Source organism: Crinia signifera, chromosome 2, assembly GCF_055691185.1.
Source record: "Crinia signifera chromosome 2, ASM5569118v1, whole genome shotgun sequence".
Lineage (NCBI taxonomy): Eukaryota > Metazoa > Chordata > Amphibia > Anura > Myobatrachidae > Crinia > Crinia signifera.
Window position 1 is genome coordinate 366,424,398 of NC_139218.1, and position 25,152 is coordinate 366,449,549.

Below are 25,152 nucleotides of genomic sequence, written 5' to 3' on the forward strand. Positions count from 1 at the left end.
AAAAGTTTGTAAGGGCCCCCTATTTAGCAACTGATGGTGATAAATGTATGTGAAACATATTACTTGGATGGGCCTCCTTCAGCTCTGGGCCCCATAGCAGCTGCACCCCTTGCGCCGATGGTAGTTACACCCGTGACTGGCATTCCTTCTCTGGGAACATCCTGGAATTTCTGGCCTTCAGTTAGGCAATGGGGTTGATACTGTAGCTTTATATGTGGTCCATGTGCTGCTATTCCTGAAGGATTATGCCGTTGCCATGCCGGTGGCTCTCCAGGTGATAGACGAGTTTGGGATGTACTCTGGCCTTACTATCTATTGGAAAAAGTCCAATATCCTTATGAGGAGAAGAATGACGTAGTATGGGCGCCCCCCGCAGGCAGCACCTATGTAAATGAACTAGAGGGACTTCCACTACCCTCATACACTGAAAGGAGGCAGTCTCCAGCCTAGGTTCCTAGCACCTTACTGTGAAAGTCTGTTAAAATCCATTTACAAAAACAAAGAAGAAAATCTCTTTGTTTATCGGTGGTGAAACTGAAGTGACTTCAGATCAGTTCCAGTATACCATGTCTGGAAATGTGGGATTGCAGAACCAGCTCACTGTCTGTTTTATGTTCACAGGTACTTTTCAGTCCCTGCGTTCCAGAAGGCTATTGTAAGCCTTACAATGAAGGACTCTAGTGCTGCTATGACTTATTTTGGAAGTCTATTAGATTGGTGAGTAAAAACAGTCAGTTTTAATATTCTATTATTACTAAATAGAGTGCTGCAGATGCTTTGCATGCTTTGTTGGGCTATTAAGATGTGCTGCGTATCGTTTGTGTGCTTTTAGGGTATGCTTGTAGTCTGTTGTGGGTTCCTTCCCCATGTGTTTGCAACTGCGGAAGCAGCACTAGTAAGGGCAGGTACAATGTTACAGGGTTGTAGAGAGCGATCCCCCTCGACTTACAGTACACAAAGGGGACTTTTTTTTTTTTTAATGGATTTCAGCTACATTTTTAAACTATTCAATGTATAATCCCCTACTGACTCTGATCAGGTCATCCAGACCGTAATTAAGGCTTGGGGGAATCAACATCTTCCCTGTATTTCCATAGCATTTGGACGCTTTATATCTCTATGGTTTCCCAACTTCATCTCAACCTGATAGGGCTTCCTGCTCTGGGCCGAAATATGGCCCCTGGTAGTGGTCGTCTGTGCCTGGATGACGCATCAGTGAGATCTGTGCACGGTTCTGTCCAAAAAGTGTTAACGTAAAAAAAAAAAAATGATGTAGAGACCCACGTCCCGTGCATAACCAAGCCACGGATAGAGCCGGTCTGGTTCCCCAAATAAGGGGAAAAAATTGGGGATCCAATTTAAGAAAGCACTGGTCTTGGTTCCAAAAATACAGGGGAAATTTGACTGGGTCCACCGTATTTTGGAACAATTGGACTTTGACCCGGCTAATTTGGTTACACAAAAGGTTACGCTCACAAGATCTTTCTTATTATTTCCCTAAATAATACAGTACCTCTAATCCATAACTGATGCCTTTTGGGATAACCTGTTCTATATAGCGTGGGTTCTGCTGGATAATCCTGACAGTGTAAATACGGTATATAAATAATGTTTTACGTTTGAGGTCTCACCACATTAGTTCTGTTTCTGTTTTCAGTTCACACCATAGACAGGCGAATGAGGAAAGCCGTTTCACAGATACTGAGGAGCTCTTGCTCCTCTCATCATTCAATGATATTCCTGTGCCGACCAGTGTGGCTTCCCCAGGACCTGGCAGAGAACACAGCCCCCCTTGTCTGCCTGTGCATCAGTGCATCAGGGAGAAGCTGCAGCTGGACCTGCTCACTGTGTTTGAGCTGCTACATCACAGCTACTCCCCAGAGGTATTGGAGACTCACACAGACTTCCTTGGTCACTTAAACATGTGGTAATGTTATGCAGCACTTTCTGGCCAGTATGTTACCAAAGTTAGTACTGCCTCACAGCACTGAGGTCATGGGTTCGATCCCCACCATGGCCCTAACTGTGCGGAGTTGGTATATTCTCCCCGTGCTTGCATGGGTTTCCTCCGGGTGCTCCAGTTTCGTCCCACAATCCAAAAATATACAGGTAGGTTAATTGGCTCCCAACAAAATTAACCCTAGAATGTCTGTGTGCGTGTGTATATATGTGGTAGGCAGGGCTATTTTTCAGTAGGCTCCAGCAGGAACTGAGGCCATTATTCTAGTTCACTCTTTCTGACAAAATATTTCTTAGATGGACAAAACCATGTGCACTGCAGGTGAGGCAGGTGTTACTTGTGCAGAGATAATTAGATTTGTGTGGGGTTTTACACCTGCCTCACCTTCAGTGCACATGGTTTTGTCCATCTAAGAAATATTTTGTCACAAAGAGTGAACTAGAATAAGGGCCTCAGTTCCTGCTGGAACCTACTGAAAAATAGCCCTGGTGGCAGGGAATATAGATTGTAAGCTCCACTGGGCAGGGACTGATGTGAATGTTCAAATATTCTCTCTGTAAGCGCTGCGGAATATGTATGCGCTATATAAGAAACTGTTAATAATAATAATTAGTTACTTTGTCCAACAAAATGTACTTCCAATGAGATACAATACCATTTTTTTTATTTTAATGAATGCCTTATTGAGAGATATTTTATTTATATTATATAATTCGTTTTTTTTTTTAATATCAAAAAGAAACATACAATGCAAGCTAACGATACTAAATGACAATAAATCTTGGTGGCCTTATTAAGAGATTTTTACATTGGTGGACAGATGGTTTAGCAATTACACTTCAGTATTTGTGTGCCAATAAACGGAATGCAAATCATGTTTACTGTACGGATGATTTCTGTGTTCTCTCCTGCAGACTACACCTGCTGACAGCCTGGTCCGGTGTGCAAGTCTACTGACTGGAGTACTGGCCTGTTACTGCCATGCTGGGGTCATCAGTGTAGAGGATGCTGTCAAAGATGCTCTATTCCAAAAAGCAAAGGTGGGTGCTGTAGTCACTTACCCAAGTTACACCCTTTCCCATAAGCCAAGCATGTCCAAACTATAGCCCTCCAGCTGTTGTGAAACTACACATCCCAGCATGCCTTGCAATAGTTTTTGCATTCCCTAATAGCAAAACGGTGGCAAGGCATGATGGGACTTGTAGTTTCACAACAGCTGGAGGGCCATAGCTTGGCCATGCCTGCCTTAAGGTACTGTATATACAGGGAAAAAGGCATCAGATTATTGTTTTTGATTATATGCCTTGTACTTTTGCACAGTTTGCAGTTTTCTTATCGTGCCGTGTTTTTGTGTTACAGATGTTGATGCAGTGCGCCAGTGAGAGCATTTCATTCTTAAAGGAAAAGCGAAATGAGGAAGCTAGAATTATCTCATTGGGAACATTAATATCCCAGTGTCTGAGCTGTGTGTGTAACTGTGCAAAGGTAATATGTCACATTTTATTTCTAGTGTATGACATGCTGGGGTTTTACACGCTGCCAAAGGCCTCCCACTGGAGATAGCGGTGGGCATGCTGGATTGTGACGTTTCTAACCATCTCCTATATATTTAGCCAGATCTGTCATTCTGTGAGTGTGTGTATAACGCTGGGCGGAGTCATAGAGTGACAGGTGGGGCTAATAGCCTATCACCAGCACTGTCTGCCTACTCCTTCCCTGTAAGTGGCTGTGGTGAGCAATAGAAGGAGGTCCCCTGCCAATATCCCCACTTTCCCCCATTGATCCCTCGGCTGTGATCCCCTGCTAGTATCCCCAGCAGCCCCCTTGATGCTACCGCTGTAGCCACAGGTTCTATCCTAATCCCCGCCAGCATACCCAGCCTCATCCCCCGCGAGATCCCGGCTCTATCCCGCCAGTGTCCCCACAGCACATCATCAATCCCCCTGCACTGTCCCCAGCCCCTCCTCATTCCTCCCCCAGCATACCCAGCCTCACTCCTGCAATTTCCCAGCTGTCTCCCCACCACCTCTGGAATCCCCCGGCAGCATTCCCAGCCACTCACCCCCCCCCTCACACTAGTGTCTCCCCAGCCCCTCTGCAAACCTCCGGCAGCATCCCTAGCTGCACCACCCCCCGCGCAATCTCCCAACAGCGTCCCCAGCACCTCCAAAATCCCACACCGGCATCCCCAGTCGCTGCTTGCCCATGCCTACGTTCGCAGGTACGCCCAGCATTTCCATGCTCACACCCGCACATCCACAACCCTCAGTACCCACCCATCCCTCCCCCACACCACCACCGCCGCCACAAAGGCACCCCTGCAACTCCCCTCACTCAACCAGTGCACCCCAGCACTTCACCAACCGACACGGAAAGCCTTCGCACGTATAGCTCCAACACCCCCAGTATCTCCACACCACCCCCAAACACCCTCCCCCACCAATTTCACCCACGCACCCACCCTCTCCCACCCATGCCATCACCCCACCCAGCCGCTACACCACCACACCCGCCCCTCCACCACCCGCAGCAGCATCCACTTGCACAACACCAAAACCGCACCTCCCACACCCGCACTACACTCTCCCCTCCCCTACAGCACACCAGCCCCTCCCCCATCCACAGCACACACAACCCCAATCCCACCCCAACTACGCCCGCTCCTCCAACACCGCCACCATCCATCCCCAACCTAACTACAGCACACCTGCACCTCCCCCACCCACATGCAACCCCGCACCTAAACAAACCACACTACCCACACAACCCAACCCCGCACCTGCAACTCCATCACCCACACCACCCACAAGCACCTCCCCCCACCCATAGCACCCTTGCACCCAACCTTCCTCCCACGGAATAAATACGTTTACAGGTTAAGGGGGCGGAGCCCCTTACGATGGTGTGAGGGGTGTCCTTAGGGCGCGATGAATCACCTATTGGAAGTGCAGCAAGCAGGAGGAGGAGTTTGCAGGTGCACACTAAATATATATATGCTAGACCTTTTAATATCTTGCTATATTGCATTTGAGGTTATTAGCATAGTAATGGCCATTAGTATGGGCTTGTCCACCGCATCCAGGTTACCTCAATAGGACAAGTCCCTAACACTACTTTAGTTTGTTTAATATATATGTAGCACCCTTCACATTTATTATTACTTCTTACCTAGTCCTATCACATATAATTTCCCCTATCCCTTTTACTATCACTTTAATTTCACACTAATGGGATGCCATGGGGTGGCTCTGCTGGGCTGGCCTGGGGGGCCCTGTGCCCTGGACCTGTCCCAGAGTAGTGTTAGGGACTTGTCCTATTGAGGTAACCTGGATGCGGTGGACAAGCCCATACTAATGGCCATTACTATGCTAATAACCTCAAATGCAATATAGCAAGATATTAAAAGGTCTAGCATATATATTTAGAGTACACCTGCAAACTCCTCCTCCTGCTTGCTGCACTACAAGTCTCAGCAGGTAGCACCTCATATGTCCAGGGTGTGCAGTTTAGGGCCCCTCCCCCTATGTACCATATATTGTGTATTCATACACACTGGAAGGAACTAGAGATGCCTTCCTCCTTAACTAGCACCCCACCCACCTGTCCCAGATTGTTTTTAATTAGGTTGGAATCCCAACATTTAAGACTGCACACCTCAGCTTGGCACTATGAGGGTAAGTCCTACTGTACATATATGCTGAGTGTTGGTCTGTGGGACTGTGTTTGGGGCGCTGGGCTCTTTGGGCTGCTGTTGCTGGGCTGCTCCATGGCATCATATCGTACACTTTCCATCACCCCTTTAGTTTGTTTAATATATATGTAGCACCCTTCACATTTATTATTACTTCTTACCTAGGTAAGTCCTATCACATATAATTTCCCCTATCCCTTTTACTATCACTTTAATTTCACACTAATGTGATGCCATGGGGTGGTTCTGCTGGGCTAGCCTGGGGGGTCCTGTGCCCTGGACCTGTCTCATAGTAGTGTTAGGGACTTGTCCTATTGAGGTAACCTGGATGCGGTGGACAAGCCCATACTAATGGCCATTACTATGCTAATAACCTCAAATGCAATATAGCAAGATATTAAAAGGTCTAGCATATATATTTAGTGTGCACCTGCAAACTCCTCCTCCTGCTTGCTGCACTACAAGTCTCAGCAGGTAGCACCTCATATGTCCAGGGTGTGCAGTTTAGGGCCCCTCCCCCTATGTACCTATTGGAAGTATATAATATGTAGCGTTTTAGTTTGACTATAGCACCATACACACTAGAGGATATTGTAAAAGATATTGTTCAGAAAGGGGCTTCTTAGCGATATCTTTCACAATATTGTCTAAAGTGTACATTCAGTATCGTTAACTCCCGCGCATTGTTAACGATGAATAATGTTTTCTGAACATGCAGATAATTTTGGCTGTATCACCAAGGATCCACATGTTTAGTGTGTCCCGATGACATCCCTGATCGATGTTGATTACCGATATTGTTCATTGTGTACAGTATCAGGACCCATGGCCATTATTGTTAATTATATTGGCCGCGGACCCTATCATCTAGTGTATATGGGGCTTTAGCCAGTTAGCTTTTGTGTGGCATTTGCATGTAGTTGCTAGTACACTAGACTAAACCATTGACTACTTTACTTGACTCCAGCACAAACTGAAAGATTTGCACAACATACAGTATACTGTCAGTACCGTTGCGGTTCCCCCTGTTCGCTTGGTTGATTGGCAAATGTCCACTTTTTCAATCATATTTTTTTGTCTTATTGGCCCTTTATACTTCCGGAAATAAAATTGCATCTGCTAAATAAGACAGCTTGATTCACAGGCATAGCACATTCAGATGTACAGAAGCGAGTGACTGCTATGTTCTCTTCCCTCTTTGTAGACTGGTTCAGCTCGGTTCTTCACAGATCTGTTCCTTCAACTCATAACACAAAGGATGCTAACGGACTTATATGACATTTGCAGACACTTGGTAAGCTAATGTTATGAAAAGATTGTAGTATATTCTTATTTAACGAGAGGAGTGGAACATGCCATTACCTGGTCCCACAGCAAAATTTGGAGGAAGGCCCGAAGTAAACGTCCACCCTCTTGAGGCCACCAGTGCCTGTTCATTTTAGCCCAAAGAAAGGTTGGGATCTGCTTCTCCCACCTCCAGGCCTCTGCTGTGCTCGTAGTTGTGTAAAGCTGGTTACACCCTGGAGCACCCAGCAATCATTCCAACATCACGAATGCCCTTGAGTGGGGATTGCCTGTACACATTACAAGGTTACTGAAGGACTGGAACCAACATGTTGCATTTTTCACTAGCATAAAGTCGATAACGATATCCCCAGGTTTGATGTGCTGCACTTCAAACCTAATGAGAGCATGGAGTCACCTGTACAAATCGATTGTATGGGTCTGCGCATGCGCATATTGGGCCGATGTACGAACGCATTTGGCTATCACGCGGAGCCACTCGTACGAGTATGGGAGGGAGGCGGGCGTCTGGTGGGGAAGGCCCAGCGTTTCATGGACGCCCCCATGAACCCTGTCCGTTCCCCTGGAAACGAGGGAGAGACGATGCCTGCCGAGGGCATGTGCCTGACATAACAGGACGTCAGCACTGGCCCCCTCTTTGGCGTCCCACGCATCGTGACCTCTGACCGCGTCACACTGCGCAGAGGCACACACCGGGTTGGATTAGACTGCCGTCATGCGCATAGACATAGCCCCCCAAAAAATGCGAAAAACTCGTCCACCTTTTTCATGTCCACCTTTTCCATGTAGACCTATTGCTTGTGTCGTTATGCCGTGTTGACCTATGGCATGTTGGCTAATAGTGGTCGACCTATTGACTTACTTCTTACGGTCAACCGTATGAACCATACAGGTCTCACCAGGCTTGCATCTCTCACAGTCAGTGGCGCCAGCTAGTGGATATATAGGGTAGTGAAGGACTGTATGCCATATCTTACACAAAGAACGACCATGTAAGTTAAATCTTCAATAAGTGCATAAGGCATGGAAATGACACATTTGATAGAGACATGCAAAAGACTACAAGCATTGCTGAAATAGCTGTAACCAAATGTATCCCATTAGCAATACACTTTGTATTCTATACCTGTTACCTTTCTAATGATAAATGACTTTGTAGATTACAAGCAGTGGGCCCACCGTAGAGGCCATAGAAGACGACCTCATGGATACAGACATAGAAGCTAGAACGGCTGCAGAAGACCAGGTTGTGGACCTGTTTGATGATCACTCTGCTACTGAGGCTACAGAGAGCACAGACTACGGGGAGCTGCAGTACATCACCGGTAGGCAAACCGGCGTGACAGCTCCAGCCAACAAGAGACGCACAGATATTGGCTTCCTGTGTTTATATTGTTCATACTGTTACATTAAATAAGGGGATTTTGTACTTACCGTTAAATCCTTTTCTCAGACTCCATAGGTGACACTGGAGAGTTACAGTGGGGAATAGAAGGCGACCACAGGGAGCTTGGGCACTTTAGAATAAATTAATAGTGACTAACTCCTCCCCTTCTACTTCCTCTCCTAGGCAGTTAAGAATGTGCCCGGTGGGAGCTGGAAGAAAGGAAAAACAACCCACTTCCGAGAGGAGGTCAAACATAACATAACAAGTCACACACACACGCTCACATAGAGTGAACATATAGTCTGAAAAATAGCATTCATAACAGAATGAACTCATCCAGAAACAAACTTAGTAAAACTTAGAACTCAGACTGAGTATAGCAGTCTCTTTTACCTCAGGTAATTGCTCAACCTGAAAACCAAACAGTAAACCAGAGAGACAGCGTCGGGTGGGCGTCCAGTGTCACCTATGGAGTCTGAGAAAAGGATTTAACGGTAAGTACAAAATCCCCTTTTCTCTTTCCTCCACTAGGTGACACTGGAGAGTTACAGTGGGGACGTCCCAGAGCTCCCAACACGGGTGGGATGACGCTGAGAACCCCTTAACACCGAACGGCCAAACCGCGAAGCGGCCGCCGCAAAAGTGTCAAACTTGTAAAAGCGGACAAAGGTCCTCTGACCAGACCACGTAGCCGCTCTACATAGATCCTGTATAGACACTCCACGGGCAGCCGCCCAGGAGGTACCCACCGACCTTGTAGAATGGGCGGAGATTAAAGAAGGTGGCACCCTGGAGGAGGCCACATAAGCTTGACGAATTGTCAATCTGATCCACCTGGCCAGGGCCTGCTTGGAGGCTGGCCAACCAGGACGCAAGGAGTCAGAGGACAAATAAGGCATCCGACTTACGTACAGATTCTGTTCTGGCCACGTAGACTCTCAAGGCCCGGACCACGTCCAGCGCCCTAGACTCCTGTGAGTCCTCCCGAAAGGCCGGCACCACAATAGGTTGGTTAATGTGGAATGCCGAGACCACCTTTGGGAGAAAAACACTAGAGGTGCGTAGCTCCGCTCTGTCCTCATGGAACCGTAAGAAGGGTGCCTTACAAGAAAGAGCACTGAGTTCCGACACCCTTCTAGCTGAAGCCAAGGCCAATAGTAATACAGTCTTCCAGGTGACGTATTTTAGTTCCACCTCTTCCATGGGCTCAAATACAGAGGACTGGAGAAAGGCCAGTACCACATCCAGGTCCCATGGAGCAGTAGCAGTAGTCTGAAGGGAGGTTGCAGCCGCAACACCCCTTGGAAGAAAGTCTGTACCTGAGGAAGAAGAGCCAGCTTCTTCTGGAAAAAAATGGAGAGGGCGGATACTTGAACCTTCAAGGACCCCAGCCGGAGACCTGAAGCCAAACCCTTCTGCAAGAATAGCAGTAATCTGGCCAATTTGAAATTCACCGGCGAAACCCTCCTGGATTCGCACCAGGCCACATAGGCCCTCCAGATGCGGTGGTAATGCACCGAGGTAACCTGCTTTCTGGCTCCTATCATGGTTGGAATCACCGCCTGCGGGATCCCTGCCTTCCTCAAGATGGACCTCTCAACAGCCATGCCGTCAAATGAAGCTGCTGTAAGTTGGGACAGGCGAACGGACCCTGTGTTAGCAGGTCTTCGCAGAGAGGCAGAGGCCATGGCTCGTCTACTAACAGGCCTGTTAGTACCGTGTACCACGACCGGCGAGGCCAGTCCGGGGCAATGAACAGGACCGTCACCGACTCCCGTCGGATTCTCTGCAGAACCCGAGGGATGAGAGGCACTGGAGGAAAGATGTAAAGGAACTGATCCGTCCAGGGTGCCGTGAGAGCGTCTACAGCCACCGCCTGTGGATCTCTTGTCCGAGCGCAGTACCGGGGCAACTGATGGTTGTGTCTGGAGGCCATCATGTCTATCTGCGGACAACCCCACCGACGGGTCAGGGTCTGGAAGACCAGAGGGTTCAGACACCACTCTCCGTGGTGTACGTCCCGCCGGCTGAGGTAATCCGCCTCCCAATTTTCCACGCCTGGTATGAAAATGGCGGACACGGCCCCTGCGTGCTCCTGCACCCAGCACAGAATCCTCTTTACCTCTCTCATCGCTGCCCGGCTGCGGGTGCCTCCCTGCTTGTTGATGTAAGCCACCGCCGTGGCATTGTCGGACTGCACCCTGATGTCCTTGTTCCGGAGAACCACTTCTGCCTGGAGCATGGCATAATACACTGCTCGCAGTTCCAGCACATTGATGGACATCTGTGCTTCCTCCGGGGTCCACAGTCCTTGGAAGTGGAGGCCCAGCGTGACCGCTCCCCAGCCCCTGAGGCTGGCGTCCGTGGTGAGGAGCGTCCAATTGTGAATGGCGAACCTCCTTCCCTCCTGCAGGTTGCTGGAGTTGAGCCACCACGCCAGAGACGCTCGAGCCTGATGGGAGAGAGAAATCCTCTGCTGTAGAAACAGGTGTGAGCCTGTCCACTGGCGGAGCAGACACAGATGGAAGGGCCGAGAGCGAAACCGCCCATACTGCACCGCCTCGAACGTGGCCACCATCCTTCCCAGCAGCTTTGTGCAAAGGAGAACTGTGACTGTTCGATGCTGCAGCACCAGTCGCACCGCTTCCTGCAGGGACAAGATCTTGTCCATGGGGAGGAACACCCTTCTCTGGACAGTGTCCAGAATCATCCCTAGGAACAGGATCCTCTGCGATGGGGTCAGCTGTGACTTTTGGATGTTGAGCATCCAGCCATGGGACTCCAGGATCCGACGTGTCAGTTGGATGTTGTGCAGCAGAACCTCCTTGGACGGAGCCTTCAGCAGAAGGTCGTCCAAATAAGGGACAATGGTAACTCCCTGAGCCCTGAGTATTTCCATCATGACAGCCATCACTTTGGTAAATACCCGAGGCGCAGAGGAGAGGCCGAATGGGAGGGCTCGGAACTGTAGGTGATGGTTCTGGACTGCGAACCGCAAGAATGCCTGGTGAGGAGGCCAGATTGGGATATGCAGGTATGCATCTTTGATATCGATGGATACAAGAAACTCCCCTGGTTCCAGGCCTGCAATGACAGACTGGAGAGACTCCATCTTGAAGCGAGTGAACCGTAAGAAGGGGTTGAGCTGCTTCAGGTTCAAGATGGGTCTCACTGAGCCGTCCGGCTTGGGAACCAGAAAAAGGCTGGAATAGAATCCCTTTGCCCTTTCTGGTTCCGGGACCGGGATAACCACCCCTTGATCCCTGAGCTTTTGGATGGCGGCCTGTAAGGCCCTGCCTTTTTCCTGAGAAGCTGGCAAACCTGTGGGAAAAAACCGTTGAGGAGGAGGCAACAAGAAATCTATCTTGTAGCCTACTGCTACCAGGTCCTTTACCCATGCATCCTTGCATGAACCGGCCCATACCTGATGGTAAAAGAGAAGCCGGCCTCCCACCCTGTGATCTGGACAGGAGCTGGGGGAGTCATGCTGAGGGCTTTGAGGTAACCTTTGCATCCAGGATTGGAGCACTGGCTGAGCCTCTGCCTCTTCCTCGGAAGCCTCTGGAGCTAGAAGCCGCTCCCCTAGACCTACCCCTGAATCTGGGGGTGGGCCGAAAGGACCGAAAGGACTGCCCTCCCGTAGTAGGAAATGACCTACGTGGGGGAGGGGCTGCAGAGGGCAGGAACTGAGACTTACCCCCTGTAGCCTGTGAAATCATTTTGTCCAGCTCTGGACCAAAGAGGGCCTCCCCAGCAAAGGGTAATGCCTCCACCGCCTTTTTGGAGTCGGCGTCTGCATTCCACTGTCTCAACCAAAGCGTACGGCGAGCAGAAACTGAGAGAGCAGAAATACGGGCTGCAAGCATACAAACGTCTGAAGAGGCTTCAACCAAATAACCTGCAGCCTCACGTATGTGTTCCACTAAGAGCAACATATCACTTGCCTCTGGGTCTAGAGAGGAGGCCACCTGGGATGCCCATACCTCCATGGCCCTATTGACCCAGCAACCCACCTGTGCCGGACGTTGTAAAAGACCAGCAGCTGTATAAACATTCTTCAGAGCACTCTCTAACCGCCTATCAGACACATCTTTAAGGGTAGAGGCACCTGGGATGGGTAACACTGTCTTTTTAGACAAACGTGATACCGAAGAATCAACAGCAGGTGGCGTCTCACATGACTTTCTAGCATCCTTAGGAAAAGGATAGGCAGTGAAAAATCTCTGAGAAACCTGAAACTTTTTATCTGGGTGTAACCAGGCTTTTTGCAAGTGTTCATCCAGCTCCTCTGAGGCTGGGAAATATGCAGACTGTTTTTGCCTTTTAGCAAACACTGAGGGACGCGCAGCCGGTCTCACCTCCTCTGCTACATTGAGGGTTAACCGGACTGCTTGTATTAAGTCCTCTAAACCCTGAGAAGGGACATCAGTGTCCTGCATAAGTGGGGCATCAGGCTCAGCGTCAGGCTGAGCATCAGGGTCATGAAATTCACCCTCCTCTAGAGCTGGCATGTCATCATCTGTATCATCTAACAGAGGGACCTGAGGAAACATCCTATTAGCAGAAGCCAGTCTAGGGGGAGGGGGTGTAGAGGTGTCTGCATGCAATGCTCTAGACCAGTGGTCTCCAACCTTTTTCGGGGTGGGAGCTACTCGCGACAAAATAAACCGCCCGAAGAGCTACTAAATTTAAAAAAAATTTAAAACCTGCATAATATCCCAAAAAATGCCCTTTACACATTATGCCACACACCGTAATGCCCCTGACACCTTATGCCACACACTGCAATGTCCAATATGTCACAAACATACCTCCCAACACGAGGCAGAGGAGACATCTGCGCGTGCCGAAGGCACGCGCCCAAAATTAGAGGGTTCACCTACTACCGTGGAACTCCTGCGAGGCTACATCCCCCATTTTTTGAGGGCATGGTCAGCTCTCTAAGAGCTGTAGCCACATGTGGTGCGGCCATGGAAAATGGAGATGTGATACACATATGTCCCCAATAGTACAGTGCCAGATACACATGACCCCAATAGTGCAGTCTTTGATGCCCATTATACCTATGCCGCATACTGTGATGCCCATTATACATATGCCCCGCACTGTGATGCTCCATTATACATATGCCACACACATGATGCCCATTATACATATGCCCATTATACAGTACATATGCCCCACAACGTGACGCTCCATTATGCAAACATCCCACAGCGTGACGCTGAATTTAACATATGCCACACACATGATGTCCATTATACATATGCCCCACATCGTGATGCCCATTATACATATGCCGCACACCGTGATGCCCATTATACATATGCCCCACATCGTGATGCTCCATTATACATATGCCCCACTGTGATGCTCCATAATACATATGCCCCACTGTAATGCTCCACTGTGATGCTCCATTATACATATTCCCCACTGTGATGCTCCATTATACATGTGCCCCACTGTGATGCTCCATTATACATATGCCCCACTGTGATGCTCCATAATACATATGCCCCACTGTGATGCTCCATTATACATGTGCCCCACTGTGATGCTCCATTATACATATGCCCCACTGTGATGCTCCATTATACATGTGCCCCACTGTGATGCTCCATTATACATGTGCCCCACTGTGATGCTCCAGTATACATATGCCCCACTGTGATGCTCCATTATACATGTGCCCCACTGTGATGCTCCATTATACATATGCCCCACACACTGTGATGCTCCATTATACATATGCCCCACTGTGATGCTCCATTATACATGTGCCCCACTGTGATGCTCCAGTATACATATGCCCCACTGTGATGCTCCATTATACATGTGCCCCACTGTGATGCTCCATTATACATATGCCCCACACACTGTGCGCACACAGTTTTCATTTTTTTTTTACCTCATGTAAGTCTGAGCAGAGGCTGTGGCGCAGGACCGGAGCAGACAGAGGCTGCAACATCAATCACGCTGAGCAGAGGCTGTGGCCGTGGCGTCGATGAGAACGTGCGCTGGGGACGTCAGGAGGACGCGGCATGAAGTCACATTCAGAGACCTCTTGCCGCCAAGTGAGGATGAAGAAAGTGCGCTGGGGACGTCAGGAGGACGCAGCATTAAAACACTTTCTGACCTCCTGCCGTCAAGCAAGGTACCGCTACGCGGCAGGAGGTCACTTAAACAGCCCCGAGCTACTGGAAAGGTCCCGGCGAGCTACCCGTCGCTCGCGAGCGACGGGTTGGCGAACCCTGCTCTAGACAGACTCTCCACAGCAGAGGTTAACTCTGCCTGCTGATCCCTGGCTGCATCCCTGTCCTGTCTGGCAGAAGATAACTCAGACGCTAACTGAGAAATTACTGTAGACAATTGTGAAGCCCATACAGGAGGTTCCTGCCCCGATGTAGATGGGGTGGGGGCTGGGGATGCAGTACATGAGGGACATAAAATGGCGTCCTCCGCTTGTGGCGCGAACATATTGCTGCACTTTTTGCATGCAATCTTTTTACCAGCCATCATACACTCCGCAATCTTACACAGAAAGGAGAGAAAAGCTGGAATACCGGACAGGAGAGGAGGTATAGGAAAGAGGCAGAGTCTGCCACGAGGCCGCTACGCGCACTGTATATAAATATAACTTGCGCCGGCTAAGGGACCTTTTTGGACACAGTCCAAGCTGCCCTGACCTCCTATGTCCCGCTGTGACTCACTGAACCAGGGTCACCGGCACTTCACAGACGCTTCGAGGGAGCCGCGGATCACGCTGCTTCTTCAATGGCCGCCGCTCCTACAAAGAAGGAGGAAGCGGAAGTACCCAGCATGCCGCGCTCTCACTCCTCAGGAATGGCGCCGTGTTTAAAAAGTGCGCTGCCGCGGCTTTTTACACTGAATCCCCCGCTAGCGGGGAATCAGTGTTATACTTACCCCTGCCATAGCTGTCGGGTGCGGCATGCTGAGTGGTCCTCGAGGCGCGCTGCAAGCAGCGGCGACGGGACCTCAGGATCAGTGGATCCTGCAGCCAGGTACCGGAGGCGAGCTGCATGCAGCTGCGACCGGACCTGCCGACAGCGCCCGCGTCGCAAGCAGGTAGGGACAGGGAGCTACCTGCCTGTCCTCTTGCTGATTGTAGCATCGTATATTTAAAAATCAATAAAGCTCAGGAGTGAGCCTTGAACGCACCCAGCTCCCGCAGGGCACATGCTAAAACTGCCTAGGAGAGGAAGTAGAAGGGGAGGAGTTAGTCACTATTAATTTATTCTAAAGTGCCCAAGCTCCCTGTGGTCGCCTTCTATTCCCCACTGTAACTCTCCAGTGTCACCTAGTGGAGGAAAGAGAAAGAAACAAAATAATAACAATCTGTTAAAAGATAATCGTTCTACAAAAAAAAAAAATATATATATATATAAGATAGAATATGTTCTAACAGTGATTGCAGTGTAAGCCGTCGGTGGGTGTGTAACTCAAAATGTTCCCAAATCATGTGACATTTGCAACAAGAAATTTGGATGTCTTACAAAACCTTGACATTCAGAATGTCAACGTGTCATTATCCTCTCTGCCAGAATGTTGACATTTGTGTCGACCACTCATTTGTATTGCCTAGGTGAGTTTATACTAACACTAATGTTACATAGTAGTTAAGGCAGAAAAAAAGACATATGTCCATCAAATTCAACCTTTGGCTAGAGGGTAAGGTCTATTTGTTAAATCCCTTTTTGGAATGTGTATTTTGGTTTTACTCTGGACAGAGCGTCTCACATGCACGTGCATCCTCGTCAACATGGCAGCGGGGGGCACTTTCTTTGCCCGTCTCCGCTTCAGGGAGATGGGCAGGGTGTCGAGGGGAGCTGGGGTCAGCTGCTTGGGGCATCAGGGGAGCTATAGAGGGCAGCGAAGGCCTCCGTTGAAATGGGACACACACGTGGATGTCGACGGTTGGCAATTCGATCGATCCATCTGTATTTAGGCCTTTATGTGTAAAATGGCATTACGAGAAAAGATAGATGATAATCTATTAGTGACCGAGCATTGCTTCATGTGTGTCCCTGCAGGTGCTGTGAGCCCTTTGTCAGAGGAGCATCTGACCAAATCAGAGGTGGTCCTCTTACAGACCCTGCAATTCCTATGCTTCTGTGCATCCGCTGATGCCAACCATACCGTCAATTTCAGGCCATCTGATATAAGGAGGAAACTTCTAAATCTCCTAGAAACATCGCTGGACATGAGCAAACCTCTTCACCTGCGTGTGGTGAGATGAATACTATGCAACTGCCACTAGTCATTTATACAAAAGTACATCTTATCAACTAGTATTTTGGACCCATCATATGCTGGGCTGCTACTTATTTTACCCATTGTGTCAGGGTTTTTCTTGACGCTGTCGTTCAACTCCGTCCCTTTCTCCATTCCCCCCCCCCCCCCCGTGTCATCCCACCCACCTCTGTTGTCTTACTGTTTTTCATCTCTGTCTCTTTTGTCCCCCTCACCGCTCCGTACAATTCCATACAATTTTCAAACTAAAATGCCGTTTTATTTGTGCGATTACATGTATATGTTAGGATCGCTTACAGTGATCTTTAGCCTGAAAAAACCTCGGAGTACTTCACCTATGACAGGGCCCTTTACGGAGCTAGTATAATTAAATCAAAGGATCAGATCACTCAAAAAGACTCATTGATATTAAAACTATATAGAAAAACTGGACTGGAGTTACTTTACAGGCATTAATACAAAACACGTAAGGGGTTATTCTGGTTGATTTGCTTGGATGCGAATTCGCATCCTTGCGAGTGAACCAGATTCCGCTTTGCGAATGGTACACCGGCCCATCATTCGCAATGCACGTACGTTTGCACTGGCTGCGTATGTACATAAACATCCATTCATTTGATGGTCGCCGACCATCGAATGATGTGGAACGTGCATGCAGATCTAAGATTGCTAGGGTAGGAGCAACCTTAGATCTGCGTGCACATTCCGGTGATGTCAGCTGCCTGCAACCGCGTCATCAGCATGAGAATGCCCAGCATTCTCATGGGAACGCCCATGAAATTCTGGGCATTCCCATATGCTAATGGCCGCCCCGCCCGCCCTCCGTTCGCAAGGCTGAGTGTTCACCGTTAATAAAAATAACAGAAAAAGCAGCGCTGATATTAAAGATGAGATATTTCAAGTAAATCAATGAGAAATATTTAATGACAATTAAAATACACAAAAAAATTAATTAAAAACAATAAAAATAAATTGATAAATGGACCCAATATGGATGGTCACCAATTGTGAGTATTGAAACCTGCACTGATCCAAGGTGGTATGATGGGGTCCTTATTAGCCACTTTATGCCATCCTGGTAGTATTGTAATGGCCTCAAACCGATGGCACGAGATGTAATTAGCCAGCTCGCGAGTCCTCACTGCTGCGAGTGATCAGGTGTCCAAGATGGATAGGGCAAGGACTTCCAAGGAATAGAAGAATGCGATCAGATGAATAAGCAGGTAAAAACAGGTCTTTGGGCGTAGGTGGAAGACTCTTTGTCCAAATTGGGTCCAGAGAGCAACAAGCACCAACGCGTTTCGCAGTAATAACTGACCTTAATAAAGCAGTCAGTACTGCGAAACGCGTTGGTGCTTGTTACTCTCTGGACCCAATTATTGTTCTTAATTCATTTTTTAGTCTATTTTAATTGTCATTAAATATTTTCTTATTGATTTACTTGAAATATCTCATATTTAATATCAGCGCTGCTTTTTCTGTTATTTTTATAATCTTTTGCCTCCACAGGGAGCTGACTACTCCCATAAGCAGCTGCTTTGGGCAGACAACTCATAGCAAGCGCTCTTTACTAACCTGTGGTTAGTTTTCCTTCTTGGGCGTTCACCGTGGCTGCATGCATTTTGCGCAGAAATGTACAAAGCGAAAACACCAGCCACGTGCGAGTTAACATGGCCTTGCGAACGGACCAGAATAAGGTCCTTAGTACAAAAAGTAGTACAGAAGGAAAAAAAATTCCCTCGCAGGGCCTGCGAATGGATGTTACACCGTAACATTCATTTGCAGCCTTGGGGGATCCTCCCACATCGTTCAATCAAATGATGCCGAAGGGGCACGCGTATAAAAGTGACTCTCAAATCACTGATATATGCATGGATGCTCGGGGGAAGTGGAAGATATATGATCGGAGCTAGGATAACATAAATTATGTTAGTACAATTAGTATAAATGTGTACTGATATATAAATTACCTTCTCCCATTATAATTATTATTACATTTTATTGCAGTGCTATAGTTACGTTACACCCCGCCGCCCGCCGCACCAACCCCCCCATCCCCAGTCTTTACCTGTGTTCAGTATGCGCTGGTCCGGTCCCAGCTCCCTTCTTCTGCTATGAGGACCACCACAAAATGGCCGCCCCCATATAGCACACAGTTCTCTGAAACTGTCTGCTGTATGGGGGCGGACATTTTGTGGTGGTCCTCATAGCAGAAGAAGGGAGCTGGGACCAGCGCGTACTGACTGAACCTAGGTAAGACTGCGGGGGTTGGTGCGGCGGGCGGAGGGGCGGGTGAGTGGCTGGGCGCCCTCCCTTTAACGGCGGGGGGGCGCCCAAAATGTAGTTACGCCACTGGGCTGGCGTCCATAGATAGAGATGAAACCAGCTGAAGCGATCCAGTAGTCAGAACAATGACAGCTAGTCTGCACAGCTGATTGGTTACCAGAAGACCAATTGAATCCCACAGAAGTAGCCTTACCAAGATCTCCTAAGCTTTGCTTATTCTGGGTTCAAACTATTAGTGTATTAGTGGTTTGTTGTCATTTGTAACCAAAAATATCTTTAAAGCATATTACAGATTCAGTTGTGTATATAAGCATGTGTGGCAGATGCCAATTCTACTTTATGTGTTATATTTAATCACTCTCTGTAGTATTTACAGGTGCTGAATGACCTGCCTGTGAAGGCTGTATCTCTGCCAGTGGATGACATTAATAACTTACTGAAACCTCTGGCGTAAGTCTTATTCCCATATTGCACTGTTGTTATCCAGCACCTGTCATGTGTCACTGTCTCACCGTCTGCATCCTTTAGGGAAGTGTGCTCCTCTTACCGGCGAGACCAGGAAGTGTGCGCCGTAATCCTCACCAGCCTTCTGCCCGTTGTGCTGTGCTTGGGGCAGAATCAGGAGGACACTGAAGACACCAGTGAGGCTGACGGGCAGCTCCTCAGTGTAATTCAGGCCTTCTGGTAGGTCTCTGTTACAGAACACATGATCATCCTGTGCCATGTTGGAGTAGTATGTCATGTAAACAGTTTCACCCCACAGGCTTTTAGCAAGGGATCGCAAATTCACAGCACTGGTGCGAGTTCCTCTTGTGAAATGTATGGAGACTCTGATCGAGGTACACCTGAACCTACAGTAATGTCATGTGTTACATGTGTATTTACCACTGTCTGACTTTCCCCCATGCACTCTATAAGCTTAGTTATATCCGCTAATTGTGGGTGCATTTGGTTATAATAGAGGTCATTGCTTTCTGCATTGACGTACAGGACGTACCTGCGGATCGATAGTTCTATAAGGCGCCTATTGAATTATCATGATTGACATTTACCTTAACTTAACTTCTAAATGACCCCCTAGAAATGAATCACACGGACACCTTATTCTGAAATAATCACACGGACAACAACTGCGTAAGTTAAAAGGTCGACAATATTTATTAAGTGGTATGACCCTATTGAAAGGGATGGCCAGGAAAGCGCTTGGAGACCAGCTCAGGTCATTTTAGTAATGGCGGCGACTGCAACGCCCCAACTTATAACCAGTGCGATGAACTTCCCCCATTGAATTTAAGGCACAGCCTGCACTGTGACGGTCTTACCGCCCCTCCTATGGCATGGCAAGGACACTTCAAGGAAGTGACCAACGTCCCCCCTCGGGGGCAGGACTCACCAGCCGTCCTGGCAGAGGGGGCAATACCGTACAGTGACCACCTGTACCTCAAAATTGACCGCTGGTTGAGAGCGCCTTCCCGCCAATTATTAATTAATTTTGTAAAGCCAAATTAGGTGAAGGCCGAAAGGCCAGGAAGCAATTGAAAACGCAAAGGAGGGAGGGTGGGAATCCATACTCAAAGAGGAAGCAGCATCATCTGACTCCCCTTTATATACCCCTGCATAAGCTACCACCCCTTTTCTACCTAATTGGCTACTCTAACTATCAATCACGTGCACTTCTATGGGTAATGAACTATTCAACAACTTTATTAGGACAATCACAAAATTCACAGGCTCTTAAATGCCCTCGTGCCTATACAGCCCTCGCTTAATCTAATCATTGGTTATCGTGCTTCATTTGGGCAGCACAGTTGGTGTAATGGATAATATAACTGCCTCATAGCACAGAGGTCCTGTGTTCAATTCCTACTATGAACTTAACTCTATGGAGTTTGTATATTCTTCCCTTGCTTGCATGGGTTTCCTCAGGCAAAGACTTTGCTATTGTTGTCTGCTTTGAATGCCTTGTACCTGTCCACCGAGTGCCGCCCGTGTACCTGTACACCACCCCACATATAGTAATACAGAAATATTTTTATCAGTAATCTCTATAATAATAAATATAATATTGATTATTTAGTCAGTGATCTCACTTTTACATTTCAATTTGAAATTTTGGTACACAGATATTCGCTACAATTATAACATGTTGCATAATATGGATGGAGCTGTTCCCTGACTACCTTTTTCCGTTAATTCTCTCATTATTGTTTTATTGTGGGTTTTTTTGAGAAATAATTGATAGGGGTCACATGGTCTCTTATGTACTTCTGTAGGTTGACCCTGAGTGTAAGTGGGCGATCCTCACTGTGGGAGAGACAGATGTTTCTGTCAGAGATGCGTTCCCAGATTTCCTCGCAGACACTGATCAGCAGGTCCGCTTGCTTGCTGCTAAAGCTGCACGACGGTACATTTTATGTCGTTTTGGGGTGTTATGTAGACAGTAAAATATGTGAAAGTTATTGTATCTGCAGATAAAATAACCCCTGCTAAGGAAGACATCCTTTAGTATGATCATGTGTTTATGTTGTAGTTTTTTCTAAAGGTGTTCATGCTTTTCACTACATATATTTTGTATGGGCAAGTTGTATGGATCACCCTGGATGCTGTACCTTTCAGTCAAAGCCTCATTAATACCAGAGGTTATGTATTCAATCAAATTTAGTTGAAACCTTATGTTTTCTGTATTCCGTATCATTTACAGACTTTTCCAGGATGTGAAGTTACAGGCTCTTCCACTGAAGCTGCAGCAAAAGGCCTTTGACAATGTGTACATGAAGGCGCAAGAGGGAATGAGTTACCTGGTAATATTATTCAGCATTTTGTGTGCAACTTTCACTTTTAATGCTGCTTAACTTTATTTTCCCCAAGTACTCCTTGAATCCGTTTCCCCCCCGGAGTGCTCCCTGCCTCCGTTTCCCCCGGAGTGCTCCCTGCCTCCGTTTCCCCCGGAGTGCTCCCTGCCTCCGTTTCCCCCGGAGTGCTCCCTGCCTCCGTTTCCCCCGGAGTGCTCCCTGCCTCCGTTTCCCCCTGGAGTGCTCCCTGCCTCAGTTTCCCCCTGGAGTGCTCCCTGCCTCAGTTTCCCCCTGGAGTGCTCCCTGCCTCCGTTTTCCCCCGGAGTGCTCCCTGCCTCCGTTTTCCCCCCCGGAGTGCTCCCTGCCTCCGTTTTCTCCCAGAGTGCTCCCTGCCTCCGTTTCCCCCAGAGTGCTCCCTGCCTCCGTTTCCCCCAGAGTGCTCCCTGCCTCCGTTTCCCCCAGAGTTGCCATTTTCCCAATTAATCTGTCCTTCCCTTTTTTTACAAGCATTCTTATCCTTTTCTATAGACGTTATCACAACTTCAGATTTCCCTATTATACAGTCTTGCAGCAATCTGGATCCAGAGCAGCTCTCCGATGAGAAACATAACAGGAACTCTACATTGCTCATGCTGGTGTCTGTGATTCTGCTCTCCAGCCCAGTGTGTGAGAAGCAGGCACTGTTTGCTATCTATCAGTCTGTCAAAGAAAATGGCCTTGATCCTCAGCACATTAGAAAAGTAAGTTCATTTTTCCATATTTTGATGAGAGATCTTGGAAATGGGACCCAATGGTAATCACAGAATGCAGAGCCGGTCCTATTCATAGACAACCTAGGCAAATGCCTAGGGGTGTTCCAAGTCTGTGGGCAGCAGTGAGTTGGGGCAGTGGGATGGCAGGGCCTGGAGGGGGGCTACAACACCCTCCTATCGGAGTTCCATCTGAGGTAGGCTTCATGTCAGAACATACACAAAATGGTGTCACCTTTTTTTTTCTGCCCCTTATTTTGTCTGTCGACCAATTTCTGGTTGACCCAAGAGTTCACATCCTACTTATGATACAGTGAAAGAGATGAATACATGAAAGGCTTTAAAAAAAAAAAAAGCAAAATATGAGTTGAACTGGAGATTATATTGGCTAGTGGCTGTTGAGACAGCCAGGTATAGTATTGTGACAAGCACATGTGGTGATCTGAAATATTCCAATCAATTCCCACTCAAGCAGCAGTGGAAAATGGTCAACCAGATGTGTTCTAATTAAGCTCCAGACCTGAGCTCAGAGCCTCTTACTAGGATCACAGTCCAATAGGAGATGCTCTGAGGGAAACCGGACATGAGGGATCACTAGTCATAATACATTCTGAACAGGGATAGGTGAACTCTATGGTAACACTTTAAAGACAGATTGGTGTCGGTAGTTGCAGGACACGGGAAATTTAAGTGTGGTTCATGCCGGTGGCCACTAGATGGAGCAAATTGTAAATACCCCCAGGATGGTCGTTGTAAGGCACGCTAAGCCTCTGTGAACAGTAGGAAATGTTAAGTGTAAAAGAAATCCGCAGAAAAGAGAATGCATTTTAAAGAATTAAAGAACCTCAGTTACAGTGTTTCATTGACACCTTTCCTGACAGTTTTATGTTCTAATGAATTTTCCTGTTTGTAAATAGGTTTTACAGAAAGTGTCTACCACTCTTGGATATAGAACTGTAAAAGACTTTATGGCCTCACACTTGGATTACTTGGTCTTTGAGTGGCTGAGAATGAAGGTTCCTGGATACAACCTTTCAACTTTTCCCTACACCTTGTTAAATTATACCACACTCAAAGATTTCTACAGGTAAGTGGTGGTGACAAAAGACCGACAGCGGCATCCAGATTTGCAGAATGCGGACACCTAACCACCCCCTTTTACAGTCCATGAGTCCATGTGTGCGTAGCTCACCTGCAAGGACCTAAGGTTAACCAAGTGGTTCCACATATTGGGCCCCAACAGCAGAAGCCCACTAACTCCTTAAGTGGGCGAATTAAGTCTGAAAGCACTTGCTCACTTGCTATATTGGCATCGGTGCATCTCCCAGCAAGCAGCAGCAGTAGCTACGGACTGAAAGGAGATTCCTCTTTTTCTTCTATTCATTTTTTCTAATCTCTTTACCTTTACGCCTAAATTACTGTTTACTAATTTAAAAAAAACCACACCATGTGCGAAACCAACATCATTGTTACCTCTCTACTGTGGTCCTTTGTTAATTAATAGAGTTTATTGGCTTATAGCCATCATGGTGTATTTGTGTTTATTTGAATCTTACATAATAAGCCATCCGGTTGGTAAATCTTTAACCTATAGACCTAGTAGCACCTTAGGGTCTTTAAAAATTAAAAAAAACAACCCATTAATATCTGAAACCATAATGTTTACTGCCTTATAGTAGGAATGAAAGCAGCAGGTTTGAAAATGTGACAGTTAGTAATGACTACAGCTGTGCACCAGCTAGGTGATTTGGAAAACTTGGACCGGTGGTAGATGTCGAGGACCGGTTTGGCCGCCACTGGTCTAGTGTCTAGGTAGACAATCATTTGATCGACCTATTGACTGTTGTCCTATTAACCGGACACTTTTAGAAAGAACAGATTGTAAACTCCATTACTGCTATAATTGGTATGTCTCATTAAAACTCAGGCGCAGAATATACAGTATATGTACCATGTGAACAAAGGAATATTGACAACGAAGTGAAACCTCTTCTTTCAGATCCTGCTATAAAGTTGTTGTCCCACATCTGGTCATACGGAGCGAGTTTGATGAGGTGAAGTCTGTGGCTCAGTGCATTGGTGAAGACTGGAAGCTGCTGCTGGCTGACTGTTTCCCGAGGATTCTAGTGAATATCCTGCCCTACTTTGTGTCTGAATGCTCAGGCGACACGGAGATGGCAAAGAAGAGAGAAGTTGCCTATAAGGTCTATGATTTGCTACAAAATGACAACTGTTTGGGGACTCAGGTACGACAAAGCTGCTGAAGGGATTTATACAGAGTCTTAGAACCTATTTGTTATCTCCATAGATTTTTCTGAATTGGGAGTCCGGGGTGTGGTTTTGCTGAATTGGGAGTCAGGGGTGTGGTCACAGCTGCACAGAGTATTCCAGAAGATTAATGGACAGTGGCCTGTCACATGGTGATTGAGTTAGTGAGGACAAGGCTGACCGTGGCAGGGGCACTGACGTGATGGGGGTAAATTTACTAAGACGGGAGTTCTATTGCAGATGGGATTTTGCCCATAGCAACTGGCTAGCAATGGTAATAATGCATTTATGGCTTTGCTAGCCCTGAATAAAGTGATGTCACTAAGGGGATGCAGGGGGTGCGTGCTACCGGGCTCCGGATGACTGCCCGGTGGTCAGTATCCCGACGTCAGAATACCGACTGCCGGTGCTCCAACAGGGGGGATCCTGACTCACAGGGG

General features: G+C 47.6%; 1 protein-coding gene across 4 annotated transcripts in view; it reads left to right on the plus strand.

Annotated features, from left to right (window-relative positions):
- ATM (ATM serine/threonine kinase) overlaps nucleotides 1–25,152 on the plus strand; it is a 108,068-nt gene that overhangs the window by 26,394 nt on the left and 56,522 nt on the right. For all 4 annotated transcript variants that reach the window (XM_083169978.1, XM_083169976.1, XM_083169979.1 and 1 more), the window contains exons 12-26: nucleotides 622–717; nucleotides 1,658–1,883; nucleotides 2,875–3,000; nucleotides 3,320–3,445; nucleotides 6,856–6,945; nucleotides 8,116–8,281; nucleotides 16,398–16,594; nucleotides 19,271–19,353; nucleotides 19,432–19,587; nucleotides 19,667–19,742; nucleotides 21,177–21,307; nucleotides 21,605–21,704; nucleotides 22,259–22,435; nucleotides 23,362–23,531; nucleotides 24,444–24,690. In XM_083169978.1, coding sequence (XP_083026104.1) covers nucleotides 622–717; nucleotides 1,658–1,883; nucleotides 2,875–3,000; nucleotides 3,320–3,445; nucleotides 6,856–6,945; nucleotides 8,116–8,281; nucleotides 16,398–16,594; nucleotides 19,271–19,353; nucleotides 19,432–19,587; nucleotides 19,667–19,742; nucleotides 21,177–21,307; nucleotides 21,605–21,704; nucleotides 22,259–22,435; nucleotides 23,362–23,531; nucleotides 24,444–24,690 — 2,167 coding nt within the window. The remainder of the gene's footprint in view (nucleotides 1–621; nucleotides 718–1,657; nucleotides 1,884–2,874; nucleotides 3,001–3,319; nucleotides 3,446–6,855; nucleotides 6,946–8,115; nucleotides 8,282–16,397; nucleotides 16,595–19,270; nucleotides 19,354–19,431; nucleotides 19,588–19,666; nucleotides 19,743–21,176; nucleotides 21,308–21,604; nucleotides 21,705–22,258; nucleotides 22,436–23,361; nucleotides 23,532–24,443; nucleotides 24,691–25,152) is intronic.